The sequence below is a fragment of the Megascapheus bottae genome, chromosome 14, assembly GCF_031878675.1.
Source record: "Megascapheus bottae isolate mThoBot1 chromosome 14, mThoBot2.hap1, whole genome shotgun sequence".
Lineage (NCBI taxonomy): Eukaryota > Metazoa > Chordata > Mammalia > Rodentia > Geomyidae > Megascapheus > Megascapheus bottae.
Window position 1 is genome coordinate 25,682,122 of NC_143522.1, and position 22,202 is coordinate 25,704,323.

Sequence of the window (22,202 nt, forward strand, 5' to 3'; positions counted from 1 at the left end):
GTGAATCCACCAGAGTAGGCTGTAAGTTTGTCTGGAGGGGAAAAAGCACTAATCTTAAAGGACAACTGACTAATCCTGGTGTCTTTCAACTCCTCTCATGCTGTTTATAGTCTTCATTAATTAGGAGGATGTTTTGCCTCTTTGAGGCACTTTGATGTCACTGTAGGCCTTCTATAGAAGTTTTCTTGTTTGGGAAGCTGTGAACTGGAATAAATACTTGTGTACTGGTGTATCCTCAGACTTTTAAATGTGAACTCAGGACTTCTATGAGTTTTTTATTTCCATGTTGTTGTTGGATGTGGGGCTTGAACTCAGCTGTCCTTGAGCTCTTTTTTGTTTAAGGCTAGGGCTCTACCACTTTGAGCCACAGTTCCACTTCCAGTTTTTGAGTGGCTAATTGGAGATAGGCATCTGATGGAGACTTTTCTGCCTGGGCTTTCTTCAAATCATAATTCTCAGATCTCAGTCTCCTGAGTAGCTGGGGTTGCAGGTTGAGCCTCTAGCACCTGGCTCCATGAGCTTTCTCTTGCTTGTGACAGAGAAGTTAAGACTTCCACATTTCCTAACCGCACATTCCAGCATGCTATGAAACAGATGAACAAAGCTGGCTATTTATATAGTTCAGTTGGCTAGAAATCCAAGTATGTTTATGTTATAGCTTATTTTTATTTTTGAAGTATCTGACAAAGTTGTGTTAATTTTAAAGCTGAACTCTCAGATCTGAGAGATTTTATTGCTGTATTTTAGGTGTCTAAACTTTTGAATTCGGAAGTGTATCTAATACACAAAGAACTGATAACATTATTACAAGATGAATCACTGGAGGTAATATCTTCTTACCTTTCTTTAGTTTATAACTTAAGTACAAATATCTTGTGAGTTGCACTCCTTCTTTGAACTGATTGGCCTCAAATCAACACACCATTCTATCATAAACTGGGAATTGGAAAGATCTTTAAAACTAGGATTGAAAGTATAATTCAGCTCTAAAAAGGAAATAGATACTTGTTTTTTTTTTTAAGGAAAATTTACAAAGAACCAAAAATAAAACAAGAGTGTCTTTAACTCCATTCACTGTTACTATTTTGTTATATTTTTTATTCTTCTACTGAATGTTAGGTTTTTCTATATAAAGGTTTTTAATTCATATAATTGTAATTATATGTCATGTTTTCATTTTTCCTATTGGCATTGTTTGAAGAGTATTTTGCTGCTTAATATATACTTGTGGAGATGTTGGAATATTTTGTTGTGATGCTAGATTTAGCATATCCCATTCCTCTGTGTGAGTACTAACTTGCCAGAACTTAATCTACAGTGTTGTGAAACCACATAGGGTGCCATACTCCTGATGTGTAGAGCCCCTTTCCAAAACTTGTTAGCTAGGTAGGTTGCTGGCTCCAGTTTATACCAAATTAGACCGGTACGCAAGTACGTCAATGAATAAGACTGTTTAAAGCAAAATCTTTCTAAGACTTTGCAGTAATAAGATAGTAGTATAAGGAAATGTTTTGTAAAAAATATTATTTCTATGTAGAAATTGACATGTAGAGTCAATATGAGTTAATCAATATCTCTATTAAAAGGTACTAGATGCTCTTATAGATCATCTTCCAGAAATCTTAGAGCTCATGTCCACTGGTGGAGAAAGCAGTATTCAGGAGAATAAGGTAATTCCCATCTCCCCAAATTTTGAACTTCCTTGATATTTCCTACCAGCAGGGTGTTAGGAATCAATGGAAGAATGTTTAAGGGACATTTTAAACGGTGCTTGCCTGGGGGTTGTGGGCATGTAATCTGTTTGTGTGTTTGGAGGACCCGCAAATAGTAGGTTTGGGTCCCCAGCTGCATATCAGCCTTATTGGGAGGAGTCCCCGTGGTGTGTTGATGACTGTTTGAAATATTGTAAACTTCCCTGTTGAATTCCTTTCTTGTCCCTGAGGAATCAGAAAGCCAAGAAAGCATAGGCACCTTCTACCCAAAATGTCTCCAGGAAGTAGGAAGGAATGAAACCTTCTGGTCAGAGGAGAGAAAGCTCAGTGACTCTGGCTGGATTGTAGAGCTAACTGTACTTTCCAGACATTCTTCTGTTTTCCGATGTTTCTAATGTATGCATGAATAAAATGAAGTGCACAAATTATAAGTAATTTCTAAGTACAATATTTTCAAACTGATAAACATCGTATTTTACGGTAAACAAATGGAAGATGACAGGCAAATGGTAATTGCTATATAATATGTGTTTGTAGAAGCATTGGAACAACTTAAATTTCCTCTACAATTCCTACATTAATAGTTCTTATGCTACTGTAGTTTTTATTTACTGTCTTTAGAATTTGTATTTATGTTTCAGCATTAATGATAATTCTAAAGGTAATAAATAGGTTAAAAAGACAGGAACTTAGGCCAAAGCTTGTTGATAGTATATTATATAACAAATTTGGTTAAAACAATTGCCATGTTAATCAACATACAGGCAAAATAATGAGTCCAGTCTCTTAAAACCTGATTCTAAGAATCTTGGAAGTTCTTTTAGGAATTTAAGAAAATATTTGATTTCACCAGATAACTTCCTGGTGATAACTCACATATCTCTTGACCTCTAAAATCCCTCCTGCAGCTGATTTAGTCACCGTTGGTCCTTTCCATGTTTCTTTGCAGCTGACTTCTCTTCCTGACCTGATTCCAGCTCTCACAGCTGCTGAACAGCGGGCTGCAGCCTCTCTGAAGTGGAGAACCCACGAGAAGCTGCTGCAGAAGTATGCCTGTCTGCCTCATGTCATATCGAGTGATCAGATCTATTACCGATTCCTACAAAGAATGTTTACCATCATGATGACCAATGTGAGCCCCCGCCCACACCTTTTGTCTGATTCTTTTGAACTTGTAGTTGGATTTGACATGATCAAATTCTTCACAGTTTCAAAGTAGCATGACAAGCTACTTGTTTCCATTCTGCCTGGGAGAATGGCTTCTCAGGTTCCTGAGGAGGGGATAGGGGTCTCCTTTTTCTCTTCTGATCCTCCCTTTGACCATCCTCCATCACTGCAGAGAGGTGTGAACAGTCACAGCTTTGCTTGCCCTTTGTGTTTGCATTGCCAAAGGGAGTATGGAGTGTGGGCAGACTCTCAAACGTGATACAGCTCTTCTTCAGAGGAATGTTGGCACAGGACTCAGTGATCTGTGTTATCACAGATCTTCTGCTATAATGTCCCTTCTGTCTGCTACAGTGGTGTGTCACCTCCGAGTGACCATTCTCCCCTGCCCTGCTCTGCCCACTTGCCCTTAGTGTGTATGAGGCTACTGGCATAGTGCTCAACATAGTGGAAATAACTTAGATGGACTGGAGTGGCCTCGTGTACTACACCTGCAGCACTGTATTTTAAGTGGTTCTACTTTTGGCAGTCTGCATCTTCAGCTGTATGCCTGATTGAGAGATTTGTTTTTTTCTTGATTAGAACCCCAGCCGGTAGAAACAACTGAATTCATTTAAAATTGAGATTTGCCCATGACAGGAATTTGAAAACAAAAAGGAGATATAATATTGGTTAAGAGTAGATATTTCAGATTCTAAGTTTTCTCTGTGTCATTCATGGACTAGTGTTCTCAGTGATGGACATTGAGGCTCAAGAGGCAAATTAAGGTAGAGGATGTAAAGAGTGTCCTTGGTCATGTGATCTCTGTATGTGTTTTTAGAAGTGGCACATTTTTGATGATGTAACTGACAGGTAGCATGTTCTGGCAGCTAGTATTAAACAAATGAGTGACCGCATCCAGTGAATGGCTACAGGAAAGGGTGGCATCGGCATGTTTGAGGAGAATGTTACTTTAAGTTACCATGGTGAGAAAAGGAGTCAAATCTGGATGACTGTGTCAAATTAAATTAGTTTTGTAATATGATGTTCGGAGGATTTACATTAAGAACTCACACCCAGCAGGGCACAAGTTTCAGGGACTGACTGGGAAGGCAAGTACACTCCTTCTAGTCAGTAGTTTAAAACTGGCCTTGACAAAACAGCAAGTGTATATTAGATTAGTGTAATTATCTTTATGATTTATTTCCTTAGAATGTCCTACCTGTCCAGAAAGCAGCTTCACGAACTCTATGCATTTTTCTACGATATAATCGTAAACAAGATCAGAGACATGAAGTCATTCAAAAATTAATTGAACGTAAGTAATCATTATCTTTTATTTTGAAAAAGAGAAAGTAACCAATCCAGCTGGGCTTAATTAGACCTACTTGTATTTTTAGCACTTTGCTGGGAGTCCCTAGGCTGATGTTGCTAAGTGTCTAATGTGTCCTTTTATTTGAGTTTTGTGGTATGAATGAAACAGTAATTACACAGAACCTTCTTTTGAGAATTCTAACACTTGAGAAATTATGGTATGTAAATTGTATTGAAAGCTCAGTTTCCACCTTGACCATTTGGGACTAAAGTCTGAATACAGTATATTTGAATTTGATCACTGATTTTACAATTTTGTTTTCAGTATTAGTAGAATTAACTGTGGATTTTGTGTTTTTTTCCTGGAATGCAGTTGCCAGTATATGAGTGTGAACTTGTGGTTTTCTAGCCTTGAGTTAAGGGGAAGAAGTTAGGTGAATGAAGAGAGGAAGGATGGGTGCATGCAGACATAGTTCTCAATGTACATATACGAAAATTGGATCAGGGAACTTGAGGTGAGGGGTGGAGTTGGGAGAGATGCAGATGGGGAATGATGGAATGATGGAAAGAGTGACAGGGTCAAGATACATGTAATCATAAATTGGCATGTTGAACTGAACCCTTTTGTACAACTATTTAAAGATAATTTTAAAAGTGATTGAAAAAAGAAGGAAATAACATATGTAAACATAGTAAAAGAAATAAAGTCACTTAACAATGTAGATTTGCTTTAAGGCTAAAGTGTAGGCCCCAGAATTTAAAATGTCAGTAGTAGAATTAAAGCCACAGTCCTTTATCTGCTTAGTAAATATGGCAGTCTCTGCATATGTGCTATGCCCAGCAGGCAGCGGTAGACTGATTTTTAGAGCATGGATCTTTACTTATCAAAAAAAAAGTCAAGAGTATTTATCTAAAATTGTATTAAAAAATTATGCTCAGGGGCTGGGAGTGTGGCCTTGTGGTAGGGTGCTTGCCTAACACACACAAAGCTCTGGGTTCGATTCCTTGGTACCACATTCACAGAAAAATCCAGAAGTGGCACTGTGGCTCAAGTGGCAGAGCACTACCCTTAAGCAAAAGTGCCCAAGGATACTGCCCAGGCCCTGAGTTCTGTCTGTAGGACTTTATGTTTGCAATGTTTTATTTTGAAAGGTCTATTTGATTTTAAATAATAATTTTGTTTTTGAACACTTATGTAAAACAGGAGGAAATTATCCTTTGACTATTGATCTGGTTTACCATCAACAGTTATGCTTAGATATGACATTGTCTACATTTATTTATTTATTTAGGTAGGTCATGGGGCTTGAACTTGGCCTGTGTGCTGTCCCTGAGCTCTTAAGCTCAAGGCTACTGCCCTACCCTGGAGCCAAGCCCCACTTCCTGTTTTCTAGAGGTTAATTGGAGATCAGAGTCTCAGGTCCTTTTGCCTGGGCTGGCTTTGAACCTTGGTCCCCAGATCTCAGCCTCCTGAGAAGCTAGGATTACAGGCGTGAGCCACTGCACCGGCTTACTTTTTTTCTTTTATGATGGTACTGGAATTTTAAACACAAGCCCTTGAACTTGTTAGGCAAGTGTTCTACCATTTGAGCCATGTTCCTAGAAGCCTTTGATTTATATTTCTGTTTTAGTTATTATTTTACATAAGATGTCATCCCTTCTTCTTCAGTACTGGCCTCAGAACAGAATCCTCCTCTTCATGTGTATGTGTTGTAGTTAGAATTAGACAGATGTCATCATATCTGACTTGTTGAGATAGGATATCATTAACTTTGCTCTTGGACTGACAGGAGAAAACAGATTCTACTGATATCTGTCTCCCAAGTAGAAGGGGTTATGTGTATGTCACTGGATCATCTGACCTCAAAGCATTCTTACGAAAATAAGAGGAAGAAAACAATTGGTTTGAATTTTTTTAAAAAGAAAAATTTGAAATTGCAAAGGTCTAAATTTGAATTCTATTTCATTTTGTCCTCTGAATCTTATCCTATCCCTCCGAATCCTATCCCTTTTAGAAGGGATAGGTACACGCATCACATTGGATTGTTTTTCAGGTTTCAGTGAGATATTATGTGTATACTACGTAACAGAGATTGGTAAAAAAATTGTAGCTTTCGTCATTCATTAGTTTATCAGTGCTTTTGAAATTTTGTGCAATGTTAGTGTTTTTGAAGCACCAATAGCTTTGGAATCAGCAAGTTTGAGATATATACCATACTGTTTTTTTACCTTTTTGATTTACTATATGAATTGTGGACATGAAGAAACTTGTCACAGATTTTTGTGTGTTTAATCTTCTCATGTGAATTTTATGTGTAAAACTTGTAATATTTTTGTTTGTCTTTCTAGAATTGGGCCAAGGAAAAAGTTATTGGAATAGACTCCGATTTTTGGATACTTGTGAATTTATCATAGAAATCTTTTCCAAGTCATTTTTCTGTAAATATTTTTTTCTACCTGCTATTGAACTGACACATGATCCAGTAGCAAATGTGAGGTATGCTGCCACTCCCATAAAATATTTGTGTGTGGGGGGACAATACTAGGGTTATAGCTCAGAGCCTCTTGCTTTCTAGATAGGCAGTCTCCCATTTGAGCCGCACATACCAATGGCCCTTTGTGGTATAGTTTTTAGGTAGGGCATCACATTTGTGCCCTGGACTATAACCCTACCATTAATAATACTTCTGTGTAGCTGGATGCCACCATGCCCAGTTACTGACTGAGATGGGGTCTGATGAATTGCTTGTCCAGGGCAGCCTTGAACCTCAGTCCTGCTGATCTTTGCCTCCAAGTAGTTGGGATTACAAGTATGAGTCTCTGAAGTCAGGTTTAGCTATTAGACTTAACACTTGTAAAAATCTTTATCTTAATCTACTGAAAAATAAAGAAGAACTTACACTTGTTTCACTTGTTTTCAAGTTCCTTTTTTTGTCTATCCTAGAGATTGAACTCAGGGCCTGGGTGCTGTCCCTGAGCTTTTCTGCTCAAGGCTACCACTCTCAGCCATAGTTCTACTTCAGTTTTAGAGGGTGTGTGTGTGTGTGTGTGTGTGTGTGTGTATTTGGAAATAAAAGTATCATTGACTTTCTTGCCCAGGCTGGTTTTGAACAATGATCTTCAAATTTCTGCCTCCTATGTTGGTAGAATTACTACAATTACTAGAATTATAGACATGAACCACAAACACCTGAGTTATCTTCAGATTCTTAAATCACTTTCCTTTCCTGTTGTCTAGTAACTGGTATTATCCTTTATTTCTAGATACCAGCTTTTCATCTTCCACCTGTTGAGGATGTGCAGTGCACATTGTCCTTTCTGTGTTTGGTTGTTTTACCTTTACATATTTACATAATGTCTCCTTGTTTCATCCATGTTCCTATAGAAGGTGTGTGTGTGTGTGTGTGTGCTAGTACTGGGTCTTGAACTCAGAGTTTTCCCATCCTCACTCAACTTTTTCACTGACACTACCACTGGTGCCACCTCTCCAATTCTGGCTTTTTGCTGGTTAATTAGAGATAATGTCTCTCAGATTTAGATGGCTGTGAGCCCTGATCCTCAGATTTCAGCTGGCTGAGTAGCTAGGATTACAGTTAAGAGCTACTGGCACCCAACAGTTATTTTTGTACTGAATATCAATCCATTGTGCATATTATACAGTGCTGTCTTTAGTGGTCTGTTGGTGAATGCCTCAATTGACTTTATCCTGGCTATGTAAATAGTGCAGCAGTAAGATCCTGCTTGTCCTTTTAAAAAAGTTTAAGTAGCTATATAAAGGGGTTACCATTTGACAGGTCAGTTTATAATACATCTTGATTACAGTTTATAACATGTCTTGATCTTGATACTCCCTTTCATTGTTTATTTGTCTAAATTGAGTGTCACTAGGACATGGATACATAAGCCTACATTGCTATCTTGGATCCTTTGTCTTGTTGGGTTGAGACAGGGGAGGGTCAAAGCCAGCTTGACAGGGTCTGGACACACACTAGCATTAGGAGAAGGTGGAATTGACATTATTTATTACTGTGATCATATAGAGAATCTAGTGGACCAGAAAGCTATGATTCCTAATCTCAAGAACTTGGTGATCTTCTAGGCTCAGGCATCTTATAGAGATAATTCAATCCTTTTTTCAGCTTCCAAAGGAATATATTGTATTTTCCTTCTCTTTGTAGATGTGTCTATAGACTGTTAATGTTTTTGTTATTCTACAAGTGAGAGTTTCAAATTTAAGTTTAGTGTGTTTAGGCACTGTTGAGAGTAGAAATACCCTTGCTGTATTCAGAGAAGCCTTTTTCCTCAGTAGTCAGAAATGAGACAGTTTCTCTTTAGGGGAACTGGGCCTCCTATTGGAGGAAATGTCACCAGTATCCATGGTGAGCACTGGGGAAGCTGAGACCTTTGCTGCTGAAAATTCCAGAGGAGAGATTTGTTTACCCTTTTGGATGCATAAAATTTGAATGTATAAAAAATGCTGAAGTCTTTGCTGAGACAGCATCCTGGAAAATTCTCAGACTAGGACTTAATTGCCCCAAGTTTTTCAAAACGAAAAAATGAAAAAAGATTAATCTGGAGAAAATATGATAAATGAACACAGTAGCATAAAACAGACACCAGCATTCTTTTCTGAAGCTAGCCTGCAAAGAAGACAAATATGAGCCTAGCAAAGCAGAATGCTTCTTCTGAGGCCCCGCCTGGGAAGGTTTTCAGTATCCTGCATTCTGCCTAACGTAGACCACAGTGGTGTCTTAGATCATCCTCTTCTCCTGTGTCACTGCTTCCTTGGCCACCAGTCTCTTGGCTTAAACCTCACCTGTAATCTAAATTAGACAGTCTCACCTACAAGGACAGCTACCAGGGCAAAGACTCACGAGTCAATCTCATCAACATTTTAGACTTCATCCATGTACAGTTTAAATCTTCCTAATCCACATTTGTTTCTTCTATATTTTCCTCCAGCTCAGTAAGTAACCAGTTCATTCTCCCACTTGCTCAGATTAAAAACCTTTACTTCCTTTTATCTTTCTACCTCCAACCCTAAGTGCATTCTGTTGCTTGCAAGAGAGAAGCTGAACCTAGACTCTTCTCACACATCTACTCAGTTATTGCTTGGGGTTTTCTTGTTTCTTTTCTTCAGTCCTTGACTACCTGTAACTTGATCTCATAACTGCAGAAAGATAATGCTTTTAAAAATTAAGGCCAGGAGCCCAGCCTAGAAGTAGAGTGCTTTTCCAGTGTGCACGAAGCCCAGGATTTGATTCCTCGGTACCACATACACAGAAAAAGCCGGAAGTGGTAGAGCGCTAGCCTTGAGAAAGCCCAAGGACAGTGCCTAGTCCCGGAGTTCAAGCCTCAGGACTGGCAAAGAAAAAAAAAGTGGCTCACACTAATAGTCCTAACTACTCAGAAGTCTGAGATCTGAGGATCATGGTTCAAAGCTAGCCCAGGCATAGAAAACCCGTGTGGCTCAAATAGTAGAATACTACCTTGAACAAAAGAACCTCAGAGATAGAACCCTGAATTCAAGCTATAGGACCAGCATGCACACACACACACACACACACACACACACAAACTGGATCACTTCACTCACTTGCTCAGAACTCTTTGATCTTCTCATTGCACTCAAAATAGAAGCCACTCTCCTTACAGTGGTTGGTAGGACCATGCACAAGCTTTCTCTTACTATCACCAGGAGTTTTCCCACGAATTGCCTTGCTTCTGTGTTCTGTCATAGCAGCTAAGCACTAATGCAAACCAGTTTGCTAGAGAGGAACCATCAGGCAGTCTCCCTTGTCACCCCAAGTGCTTTTTCCAGATGCAAGCACACTTTCTTCCTTTTTAGCTTTTCACTTAAACACATGTTTTCAGTGACTACTGGCTTTAAGTTTGATTCACCCCCTTCAGTATCTCTCATCTTTCTCTGTGATTTTCTCCACAGTGCTGTCACTGTTGACAGAAGCTTACTTGTTACTCTCTCTCCTCCCCACCCTGTACTGGAATGTAATGTCCCTCAGAGCAGATAATTTTGTAGATTGGATTCACTTTTGTGTCTTAGAATAAGAATGCTTAACCCATTCATAGGCACTACCCAAGTATGTTTGCAAAACTAAATGAAGTTCCAGGGTATCTATATCTTGAATGGTTTGCAGTTTCATGCTACGATTATTCTTGGTTATTAAATTCACTCTAAATACAGAATGAAACTTTGCTACCTGTTGCCCAAAGTGAAATCAACTCTGAAGATACCCGCAGACAAGCATCTCCTTCAGCAGTTAGAAATGTGTGTGAGGAAACTCCTATGTCAAGAAAAGGATAAAGATGTTCTGGCCATTGTAAAAAGAGTAAGTACTTCTGCTCTGGCAGGGTGTACCTTGCATCAGGACAGTGTTAATGGTAGCATCACTGCCTTAACAATAACATGCTGCCATGCTGTTAAAATATTTGTAGTTTGGGGGTTAGTAGAGTTAGACTCTAGTGGTAGAAGACACCTGCCTAGCAAACTCAAGGTCCTGAGTTCAACCCACACATTAAAAACAAAAAACCAAAAGCAATTATTTCTTCCAAAGGGCAGTAGGGAAAAGTTAAATGATTTGGGGTTATGTGTGCTGCAGCTGAATAGGAAGGTCATTTTCAGAGGCTTTGATTACTGACATGTATGCTTTGTGAGGAGAGCTTGGCACATGTTGGGCACTCACAAACGTGACTCAATGGATGTCTCCCCTGATTTCACTTCTGAGTGATTGCCACCCAGTAAACTTTGCTGATAAAGTTGGGGAAGTCACATTTTGTCAAAAGTCTTGGAAGAGCCCTAGAATTATTTCAGTAGACTATTTGACTTTTTAAAAGTGGGAGATTGCACTGGGAGGTTAGCCTAGTGGTAAAGTGCTTGCCTAGCATGCACAAAGACCCGGGTTTGATTCCTTGGTACCACATACATAGAAAAAGGCCAGAAATGGTACTGTGGCTCAAGTGATAGAGCTGTAGCCTTGAGAAAGCCCAAGGACAGTGCCCAGGCCATGAGTTCAAGGCCCAAGACTGGCCAAAAAAAAAAAAGTGGGAGATCCTTCCAGGTGTCAGCTCAGTGGAATTAAGAAGTGGCAGAGCCAGGACTAGACTGAGATTGGATACATACCCTTGGAACTAGACAGAGATTGGATACTTACCCCTGGGCACAGGTCAAGGTAGACATCTGGTCCTACCCCTGGACATTCCTCTTATCAGACATTAAAATTTTCTTTTATGATTTTGTTTTGTTTTCTTTTGGCATGCGATCTTACTAGAAGGATTGTTTGGAAATATTAACTAAAATGGTGAAATTAGTAAAGTTAATGAGCTCAAACTTTGGAACAGTTAGGGTTTTAAAAAACTATGCTGGGGTCAGGAGTTTGGCCTAGTGGTAGACTGCTTACCTAGCATGCACAAAGACCCGGGTTCAATTCCTCAGTACCACATACGTAGAAAAAAACCAGAAGTGGTGCTGTGGCTCAAGTGGTAGAGCTCTAGCCTTGAGAAAATCTAAGGACAGAGTTCAGGCCCTGAGCTCAAGCCCAGGACTGGCAAAAAGAAAAAAAAAACTATGCTAAATATTAACTTACTATATTATAAGATCAAGTTAAATGTAAGGGATCACTTTTATGAATCTGGCTATAAACTTTAAAAGAAGTTTTTGAGCTTTTATTTGAAATGTCAGAAATAAATTAACGTGAATGATGAAGGGGAAAAAAAGAATCTGTGAATTTCTTTTGTGGTTTTGTTTTTTTTTTTTTTTTTTTTGGCCAGTCCTGGGCTTGGGCTCAGGGCCTGAGCACTGTCCTTGGACTTTCTCAAGGCTAGAGCTCTACCACTTAAGCCTCTGCACCACTTCCGGCTTTTTTTGTTTTTTTTTCTATGTATGTGGTATTGAGGAATCGAACTCGGGTATTCGTGCATGCTAGGCAAGCACTCTACCACCAGGCCAAACTCCCGGCCCCCTGTTTTTTTTTTTTTTTTTTCTAGAGACCATTATGTAATGTCAGTTTATGATGAAAAGAACCTATTCATAAAGTGATTTGATAGCTCATTATTGAATTGTATAATTTTGTTTTACTAAAATGGATGTTCTTTTGTTAATAGAATAGTTACTAGAAATAACTAGAAATCTGAAGATAACATACACCACACCACACACATACTGGCTGGTATGAGCCACTGGTATCTGGAAATTCTAAATTTCTAATAAATGTCAAAATAGAAACAAAGCTTCAGGTAAATCTATTTGTAATTGACAGCTTTGAGCATATGAATATATACATGTACTTTATTTTGATCATAGGAATTAACCTTAGGGAGTCAATTTTAAAAATACTGTCTTTTTCATAGAACCTTGGATTTGGTTTACCATACTTAATCAGGTCAGGGTATTGTTTCAGATCAGTATATTCCAAAAGAAAAAATTAAATTGAGAATATGCTGTCACAGAAAAGCCTTCCCTGTTGACAGTGGTAAATAATTACTGTGGAAGCATGAACTAAGCAGTTTAAGCCAATTGATAGTTTGTTTCATATTCACTTAGTTGTAAAACTTTTTAAATCTTAAAAACATTATATTTCTGTTGAGAAAGGACTGACATTGGAGGTTCTTAGTTATTTGATACGTAAAATATGCCTCTAGACTTGCTCTTGTTAACAGCTGAATGTTAAAATGGGTCTTGACATTAGTTTGTAGAAGTTGATTATGAGTTTTGTAGAACTGGGTATAATACTAAAGTTTTTTATTAAGTCTCCCAGATAGTCTTTTCTTTGCACCCCTCTGGGAAAGGAGTTTCTTTGAGAAGCTGGCTGAATAATTACAAAACCTTTCTTGTAGACCGTATTAGAGTTGGACAGAATGGAAATGTCTATGGATGCTGTAAGTATAAATTTTTTTTGTCTTACATTGAAAGTATTTTTCAGAATTGACAGGAAGTCTTCACTTATGTTTGACAATATCATTTTCAACTTTGAACAGTTTCAGAAAAAATTTTATGAAAAAGATTTGTTGGATCAAGAGAAAGAAAGAGAAGAGCTACTTCTTTTGGAGATGGTATGTTGTTTTCATGTGCATACACACATACACATTTCTAATTCACGCTACCTGTGGTTTGCTACCAAACGTACAAATAACTTCTTTCACTATTTTCTTTATTAAATGGTTAATTCTAGAACAATCTTAGTTTTTTGAAGTCTGCCTTTTCATGAACAAGAACAAAAACTACATTTGAGAGCTTTACTTGAACATTCTTGAGAGTATGATACCACTGACTGACGGTATGTGCTGTACATGGAGTGAGAGCCCACGGACAATTTACAATTTAATTTCAGGAAGATTAAACTTGTCTAAGGAGGGAGCTCCAATGTAGTTAAAGATCTACAGTTGAGTAAAAGTGGAGTGTGTGGGTATCTCAAACTTCACTGATCATAGGGAGAGGGGAAGGTGACACTCTCCTTCATTAGCTATGAGGGAGGGCTTTGAGCAGGTTTCACGTAGATGCCCCTTATCAGATGGCAGAGGTTCCTTTCTGATTTCTCACACCTTTCACAAATCATTAAATTTTGTTAAAACCACTCTCCTGCATATCTAGAAATGATACTTGACTTTCTTTTTATTCATCAATTCAGTGAGGTACATTGAATTTTAAATAGGAAACCAATCTTGTATTTAGGTCATACATATACCTTATGACAATAAATATTTTTTGCTCAATTGTTGGATTTCTGGCAAATGTTTTTATTAAGTTTTTGTTTGTGTGGCACCAAGGAATTGAACCCAGGTGCTCTTTTAGAGGCATGCTAGGCAAGCACTGTACACTAAGCCACATTCCTAGCCTGGCTGGTGTTTTTTGTTAAAGAATTTTCAAAGATACATAGTGAAATTAGTTTTTAATACTATTTTTGTCACTTATTGTACCTCATAAGACACAAATATGTTGTGGAATATTCTCTCCTCTCATTTTTTGATGAGGTTCTAAAACTAGTTTTATTTCTTCCTTAAGTTTTTTTTTTTTTTTGGTCAGTTATGGGGCTTGAACTCTGGGTCTGAGAGCTGTCTCTTAGCTCTTGGGCCACAGTGCTACTTTTTGTTTTCTGGCAGTTAATTGGAGATAAGAGTCTCATGGACTTTAGTGCTCATGCTGGCTTTGAACTGCAATCCTCAGATCTCAGCCTCCTGAGTAGCTAGGATTGCAGGTATGAACCACCAGTGCCCGGCTTCCTTAAGTGTTTGATAGGAGTCACATAATTTATATTATATACTAATAGCATTTTAGATAGACCCAGTCGACTATTTCTTTTAAAAGAAAAATATTATTTTACCTTTTATTAACTAAACTGAACTAAACAATACAAATGCTATACTGTTGAGAACCTGTAAAAGCAATCTAAAAAAATAATAAAACAACCTCATTACACAGCAGTGCCCAAAAGGGCAGACCACAAATCCAAATTCTGAACCCTGAATTGTTTAGACACAAGCATGAGGGACCCCACTTCTAAAAACATTTTTATGAACTATATTTGTATCTCAAAAGCTTAAAAATCCCCATCAGAATAACTTCCCAGATCTATTGAAGCTGTACCTGTAATATGAAAACCCTATCTTCATTACAGGAGCAGTTAGAGAAGGAGAAACAGCAGAATGATGGGAGATCCTCTACTGACAAAATCTTTGAGAAGAAACGTAAGTGATTCTCCTGGGTGGTCAGCACATAGCTACAGAACATTGTGTCCTTATATTCTGAAAGACCATGCTGAGTTTTTAATTTGTTAGAGAAAATTGCTTCACTTCTTTTCAGTTTTCAAAAGTTCCTCTTGAAAATTACCTGGCTTGCTGTGGTCTAGATGGCAGGAATAAATTGGAATCCGTGTGGGGCTCAGATCCTTCAGGAGGAAAGCTTGATGTCAGCTGTGAGACTGGAACTGTTTGCCAAATAAGACTGAAATAAGGAAATTAAGAAGGACTATTTGAAATAGAGTGCTGTTTAACTAGAGAGTAGGGTTCATATTTTTCTGTGTTTTGTATTTATGGGCATTATTGAGGACTCAGAGGAAATTATACAACTTAAAACACAGTTTGGTTTTAGGCAGAGACACTAAGACACAAAGTCTTCCCAAGGGCCTCCCTGTTTCTGTTCCTGGACCATCTTCTAACACCCCAACAACAAGTAAGATGTGGCTTCTTTTCATGTCTGGTTTATGATTTGTTTTCCTTCTGGTGGCTCATCCCTGTTATCCTAGCGACTCAGGAGACTGAGATCTGAGAATCATGGTTTGAAGCCAGCCAGGGCAGAAAAGTTTACAAGACTCTTATCTCCAATAAACAGCTACAAAAACGCCAGAGATGGTGCTGTGGCTCAAGTGGTAGAGTGCTAGCCTTGAGCACAAAGAGGCTGAGGGACAGCACCCAGGCCCTGAATTGATGCCCTGGGATTCGGGGGGTAGGGGGAGCTATTTTAGGGCAATTTACCCTGTTAAGTGAGATAAGTTATTCTAGAGTGCCTTTAGCCTTTTGCTATGAGTTGTTTCAGTGGTGTGGGTAAGAGATACTGGGGTTTATTGGGAGTGGCCTAGGGGATGGGCTGGTGAGCAGATGGGAGAGGCTGGCAGCTAAGCATGAACTGAACACTTGCATTTTTGCTCTTTCTGCTTATTACTCTAGGCAAAGAAATCAAGAAATCCAAATTGATTCGAAGCCAGTCTTTCAATAATCAAGGCTTTCATGCAAAATATGGCAACTTAGAGAAGTGTGTTAAGTATAATTTCAGCTGTTTTTTATTTTGATTTTATAGATACATACTTTCTTTTAATGAAATATTTACATTATTTAAAAACAAGACTTACTATTGCATTAGGAAAATAATTTGGACAGTTTTTTTTTAAACATTAGGTTAAAGAATGAAAAGGATGGGCTGGGAATGTGGCTTAATGGAAGAGTGCTTGCCTAGCATGCATGCAGCCCTGGGTTCGATTCCTCAGTACCATATAAAAGTTCAGAAATGGCACTGTGGCTCAAGTGGCAGAGTGCTAGCCTTGAGCAAAAGAAGCTCAGGGACCACGCGCAGGGCCTGAGTTCAAGCCCCAGGATTGGTAAAAAAAAAAAAAAAAAAAGAATGAAAGAAATCTAACATTTGTGTAAATATAGACAGCCTGACAAGATATTGCAATGATAAAAGCTGTGACAGAATGCCTGCACCATTTATGAGGAAGGTAGGCCATCACATAAGCCACTTAACTTCTAATTAACAGTAAGTGTGACATCTACTTGTATTCATATTATTTATGTAAGTGAAAAAGCCACAACATGTTTCTAGAGTCAGGTGGACACATCTGATTGTATGAGTTGGAACTATATGACATCTCATATATAACTATGTAAAATATTGTACCCAGAAATCAATGGATTTCCAAAATCCACTTCCTTTTATTGTGCCAGCCCTGGGGCTTGAGCTCAGAGCCTAGAAGCTATCCCTGAGCTTGTTTTGCCATTGGTTAGTGAGCTACCACTGGAGCTCTATTTCTGGCATTTAATTAGAGAGAAAGAGTCTCATGGACTTTCCTGCCTGTGCTGGCTTCCAATTATGATCCTCAGATCTCAGCCTGCTAGTAACTAGAATGACAAGTTTGAGCCTTTGGTACCCAGATATCTTCCTTTTTTGGAGGCCTGAGCACTGTTCTTGGACTTTCTCAAGGCTAGAGCTCTACCACTTGAGCTGCAGCACCACTTCTGGATTTTTTCTATGTATGTGGTACTGAGGAATCAAACCCGGGTCTTCGTGCATGCTAGGCAAACACTCTACCACTAGGCCAAACTCCCAGCCCCTCTAGGTATTTTTTAATCAGCTAGTACATCTGGAATTTCTAGCCTGTAGATCCAAAAAGGAACGGAAAGGATTATAATTTCTTTAGGAAAGGATCCCAAAGGTGCAATGCCTATGTGCCTATGATCATATAAAATAAGACTTATCAAAATGAACTTCAGGAAATGGAAATAAGAGGGATTTTTTTTGGTGGCTGTTGTTTTTGTCTTGTCTGTTTGTTTATCTGTCTTTGGGAGGGTAAGGAGAACACAGATAAGGAGGGACAGACTGGGCACAGTGGCTCAGGCCTGTAATCCTAACTACTTAGGAGGCTGAGATCTGAGGATCAAGTTTCAAAGCCAGCCTGGGCACAAAAGGACCTGAGACTCTTATCTCCAATTAACCTCTAGAAAACAGGAAGTGGGGTTTGTCTCAAGGATAGGGCGGTAGCCTTGAACTGAAGAGCTCGAGGACAGCGCTCGACCCACAAGAAAAAAAAAGAAAAAGAAATGGAGGGACAAAGGATGAGCAAATTCAGCCATGGTACTCATGGGACACTATGTTGAAAATAAACTCTACAGCATGTGGGGTGGGATGGGAGGAAAAAAAGTGGATGAGAGTGGAGGAGAGGGAGACATTGTCCAAAAAGAAATGTGCTTATTAACTTGTGAAACTATAACCCCTCTGTATATCACCTTTATAATAACAATCTAACAATTTTTAAAAAGGGATTATAACTAAAGATAAGTGATTTCCCATTTTACTGACTTGGCTGCAAAGCAAAAGAAAAACTTTAATTCTGATGAAACAAAGTTTAAGAAAATGCTTTTAAGGCATAAAGTATTTTGAAGTAAAAAAAAAAAAGAAAGAAAAAGGGAAAGCAACAAGCATGTTTTTATAAGTAGAGGAAAGTATGAACCAAAAATGATGAAAAGAGCTGAAGTATAAGGTGGCAAATTGAAGGAAGTTGTATTCTTGTATTTTTAAAGGAAGTCATTGTTTTCTAGTAAAAGCTCCCCAGCAGCTTATGTCCCTTCTGTCTCTGGGCTGCCAAAGACTGCGGTGATCTCAATACCTGGTAAGTAGCAATCTGCACCCTTCCAAAAGTGACTATATTTAATTATTATTTGCTTTAAATGACTTTTCTCTAGACATGGTATTTTCCTAAATGTATATATCTTAAATGTCTATAAATGTATAGCTTGAGAAAGTAAACTTTTCCTTAGCAGCAGGGTAAATCCTTAACTGCACTATTTTATTTCCACTCCGTCAATTCTCAAGGCTTAATACTTATGAAAGATAAAAGATAGACAAAGGTGTGGTAAGGTGGCTTTGCCATAGTTTATGAGCCAGATGAGGCACAGACAGAAATTTCTTTCAGTAATTTTTTTTTTTTTTTTGCCAGTCCTGGGCTTGGGCTCAGGGCCTGAGCACTGTCCTTGGACTTTCTCAAGGCTAGCACTCTACCACTTGAGCCTCAGCACCACTTCCGGCTTTTTGCTATGTATGTGGTACCAAGGAATTGAACCCGGGTCTGCGTGCATGCTAGGCAAGCACTCTACCACTAGGCCAAACTCCTGGCCCCTCTTTCAGTAATTTTTAAGGTAGTTAAAAACAGGAGGAATTCACAATATATCATCTACAGGTAAATATTTACCATTTTATATACTTGAAAGTTTCAGGGGTCAGAAACATCTGTAAAGGGCTACATTGTAAACATTTTTAGCTTCTGATCAAACTCCTTTTGGTCACAGTTACTCAACTGTCATTATAAATGTGTGAAAAGCCATAAATAATAATAAGTAAACAGAAATAAGCTAGCAAGCTATAAAACACATGGAAGAACCTTAAGTGCACTGTTATTAACTGAAAGAAGCTAATCTGAAAAGTGTTCCTACTGTGTGACCCACTTAAAAACCATTTGTGAAAGGGTAAACCATGGAGGCAGTAAGTGACTCAGTGCTTGGCAGGGTCTGGGCCAGGAGAGAATCATAGAGCTCGGAGGACTTTTAGGAAAGTGGAAATATTACTTTGCTATAATTAGACTCCAGAAAGCTAGAAGTGGAGCTTTGGCTCAATAGAACTCCAGCCCTGAGCAAAAAGCTCAGGGGCAGGTACACACGTGCTCACTCACGCATGCACACACATGCCCACATACATATGCACATGAAACTAGTTTTAAAGTGGGCAAAAATTTTAACCCAAACTTTGCAATGCAATACACATTGTAAGAGTATAAGAACCTGTTTAACATCACTCATTGTTAGGGATATTGAAATTTAAGGTCAATTTAAAAAGGACATTTGAAAATGTGAAACATTACAAGCATTGCAATGCTAGGATGCAGAGCACTCTTATCAAGGTCAACGGGAAGATGTAGAACACTCCACAAAGTCAAAGAGAGGATGTGTGGAACATTCTACTAGGTCAATAGGAAGATGTGAACACTCTTCAGGGTCAAAGGGAGAATGGAGGCATTTACTGAAGAACATTAGAACAGATCCGCATACAGACTTAGACATGTGCATTCTTATCAGCTTTGTGTACAATAGCAAAAAACTGGAAAAATCCAAATGTCTACTAAACAATATTTTTTTTTTTGCCAGTCCTGGGCTTGAGCTCAGGGCCTGAGCACTGTCCTTGGATTTTCTCAAGGCTAGAGCTCTACCACTTAAGCCTCAGCACCACTTCTGGCTTTTTTCTATATGTGGTACTGAGGAATCGAACTCGGGTCTTCGTGCATGCTAGGCAAGCACTTTAACCACTAATCCAAACTCCTGGCCCCTAAACAATATTTTTTAATTTTAATTTTATTTTGTTTTTGGGGTGATGTGCAGAGAGGTTACAGGTAGCAAGTACATTACTTCTTTTTTTTCATTAAAGGATTTTATAACTGATTTTTTGACATCATATATCAAATGTCAAGTTTAACAACAAGTATTCAAGAATGGCATCTCTATATGCAATCACGAGCACATAAATTTAAGAACAAAATTAAAGTTAAGCTGAGTTATCTACCAAACAAGATTATAGATAAACTTTCGCATGCCCATACAATACTAGCTGTAAATAGGGGAGGAAAGTTCTGATATACCCAATATCAATAAATAGCAATTATGCTGATAATATGAAAGAAGCCAGATGGAAAATTCAGTTATTCTCCTATAAAATTTTAGGGGCCAGGAGTTTGGCCCAGCAATAGAGTGCTTACCTAGCATGCATGGATCCCTAGGTTTGATTTCTTGGCTACCCACAGAAAAAGCCAAATGGTGCTGCAGCACAAGTGGTAGAGCGCTAGCCTTGAGAAAGCTCAAGGATGGCATCTGGGCCCTGAGCTCAAGCCCAAGGACTGACCAAAAAGGGATTCAGTCTACTGTGACTAGTGTCTGGTGAGGGAGGAAGCAGGAAGACATTCGGGTTTGCAGTGGAGTCCCAGTGGTAGCCCTAGCCGCATGGGAATATATGTCTGCCAAACCTAACTCTGCCTTTTATTGCATATAAGTCATGCTTTCCTAAAGCTGATTTAAAAGAGAAGATATAAGCTACCATTAGCCTTTCTTCTATCTGGTTAACATCTTGGCAAATTCAGTGTGCTTGATTCTCTACATGCATTTCTTTCAGATGACTCCTACCGGACTCGAAGTGCCAGTAATGTTCCATCTTCCTTTTCTCCTAATCCCCAATTACCGAGTACCTCCCGGGGGACAGTTAGCACTGATGCAAAGAGTGGTGGAAGTAAGGATGTGCAACCACGGAAGGCCACCTTGTAAGTAGCAGTGCATGCTGCTGAGTGCCTCGTCCTCTGCCTCTTCAGTGCCAGGGCCTTTCCTCCTACATGCTGCCCCAAGAATAGAAGACATCTGTGCTAGGGGATGTGAGCTGGAGAGGCCATTATTGCATGAAGCTTCGTTAGGGAATGTATACAAGATGCTTTATGTGTGACACAGACAGTCCCAGAGTTGTGAGTTCAGTAAACAGGACCTGTGTATATACTGCAGTATGCCTTGAAGTGAAACCATAAAGCTGTCTGTTCTCTTTTTCCATGCTGCTTTTCTGTATTATATGTATTGTTTGAATTATTGAAGTCTTTTGTTTCTTTTCAACATTTATGAGTATCATACATAACATCATCAACTATGGCAAGACATACAAACTATTCAGTCAGAATGGTCAGCCTCCAGTTACAGTTCTGCTCTTCCACAGAGTTCCTGAACCCCGTATTGATCAGAACTTGAGATTCTGATTTCTGATGAATTTGAAAGCATATCTAACTAAATTCATAGACATACTTTTGTTTTTCTGTCTACCTCCCTCCCCTCCCAGCTTGTTTTGAGTCTAGGTCTTACTGTGTAACCCAGGCTCTCCTCAAACTTGCTGTGTAGCCCAGGCTGTGCTGGAATACTCATGCTTTTTACCTCAGCCTCCTGGGTGCTGGGATTACCTGAATGTACCACCACCCCCAGCTCCTAGCCGATAACTTAAAAAAATACGTAGGAATTGGCCGGACACTGATGGCTCACACTTGTAATCCTAGCTACTCAGGAGGCTGAGATTTGAGGATTGTGGTTTGAAATCAGCCCGGGTAGGAAAGTCCATGATAGTCTTATCACCAATGAACCACCCCAAAAGCCAGAGCAGACCTTCTCTAGACTTGTAGAGAGGTAGAGAGATAGCCTTGAGCAGAAAAGCTCAGGAACATACTCAGGCCCTGAGTTCAAGCCAGGACCAGCACCAAAAACCAAAATGACACACTCTTCCCCCCCAGGAATATTTATAATTATTTTCAGAGAAAAATAACTAAGGCAGAATGACACATGAGTCATTAGAAACAATAAAGAAACACGGTTGTATACTATATCTTACATCTTTTAAGGCCAGATAATTGCTATATGTATAATTAGGCCTATACAATTTCTACTGTGTTTAGACAGAATTAAAAATGTAGGAAAGGCTGCAGGTTAATTAAATATTATGTCAATTGCAGGCATATTTTTGTCTTTTTTTGTGGGTCATGGGGCTTGAACTTGGCCTGGGCGCTGTCCCAGAGCTCTTCAGCTCAAGGCTACCTCTCTACCCTCGAACCAAACCCCACTTCTAGAGATTAATTGGAGATAAGAGTCTCAGGTTCTTTTGTGCCTGGGCTGGCTTTGAACCTTGATCCTCAGATCTCAGCCTCCTGAGTAGCTAGGATTACAGGCGTGACCCCGGTATTATTTTTG

At 39.0% G+C, this 22,202-nt stretch overlaps 1 protein-coding gene across 6 annotated transcripts in view; it reads left to right on the forward strand.

The window, feature by feature from the left end:
- Ppp4r4 (protein phosphatase 4 regulatory subunit 4) overlaps positions 1–22,202 on the forward strand; it is a 75,251-nt gene that overhangs the window by 48,356 nt on the left and 4,693 nt on the right. For 4 of the 6 annotated variants that reach the window (XR_016537599.1, XM_090344754.1, XM_090344757.1 and 1 more), the window contains 13 exons: positions 748–825; positions 1,587–1,670; positions 2,662–2,844; positions 4,068–4,173; positions 6,519–6,666; positions 10,372–10,516; positions 13,020–13,061; positions 13,161–13,235; positions 14,798–14,867; positions 15,271–15,351; positions 15,846–15,930; positions 17,973–18,061; positions 20,605–20,749. Coding sequence is in view for 5 of the 6 variants with exons in the window: in XM_090344754.1 (XP_090200880.1) it covers positions 748–825; positions 1,587–1,670; positions 2,662–2,844; positions 4,068–4,173; positions 6,519–6,666; positions 10,372–10,516; positions 13,020–13,061; positions 13,161–13,235; positions 14,798–14,867; positions 15,271–15,351; positions 15,846–15,930; positions 17,973–18,061; positions 20,605–20,749 (1,331 nt within the window). In the remaining variant the exon portion in view is untranslated. The remainder of the gene's footprint in view (positions 1–747; positions 826–1,586; positions 1,671–2,661; positions 2,845–4,067; positions 4,174–6,518; positions 6,667–10,371; positions 10,517–13,019; positions 13,062–13,160; positions 13,236–14,797; positions 14,868–15,270; positions 15,352–15,845; positions 15,931–17,972; positions 18,062–20,604; positions 20,750–22,202) is intronic. The other 2 variants (XM_090344755.1, XM_090344756.1) reach the window with 2 other exon arrangements.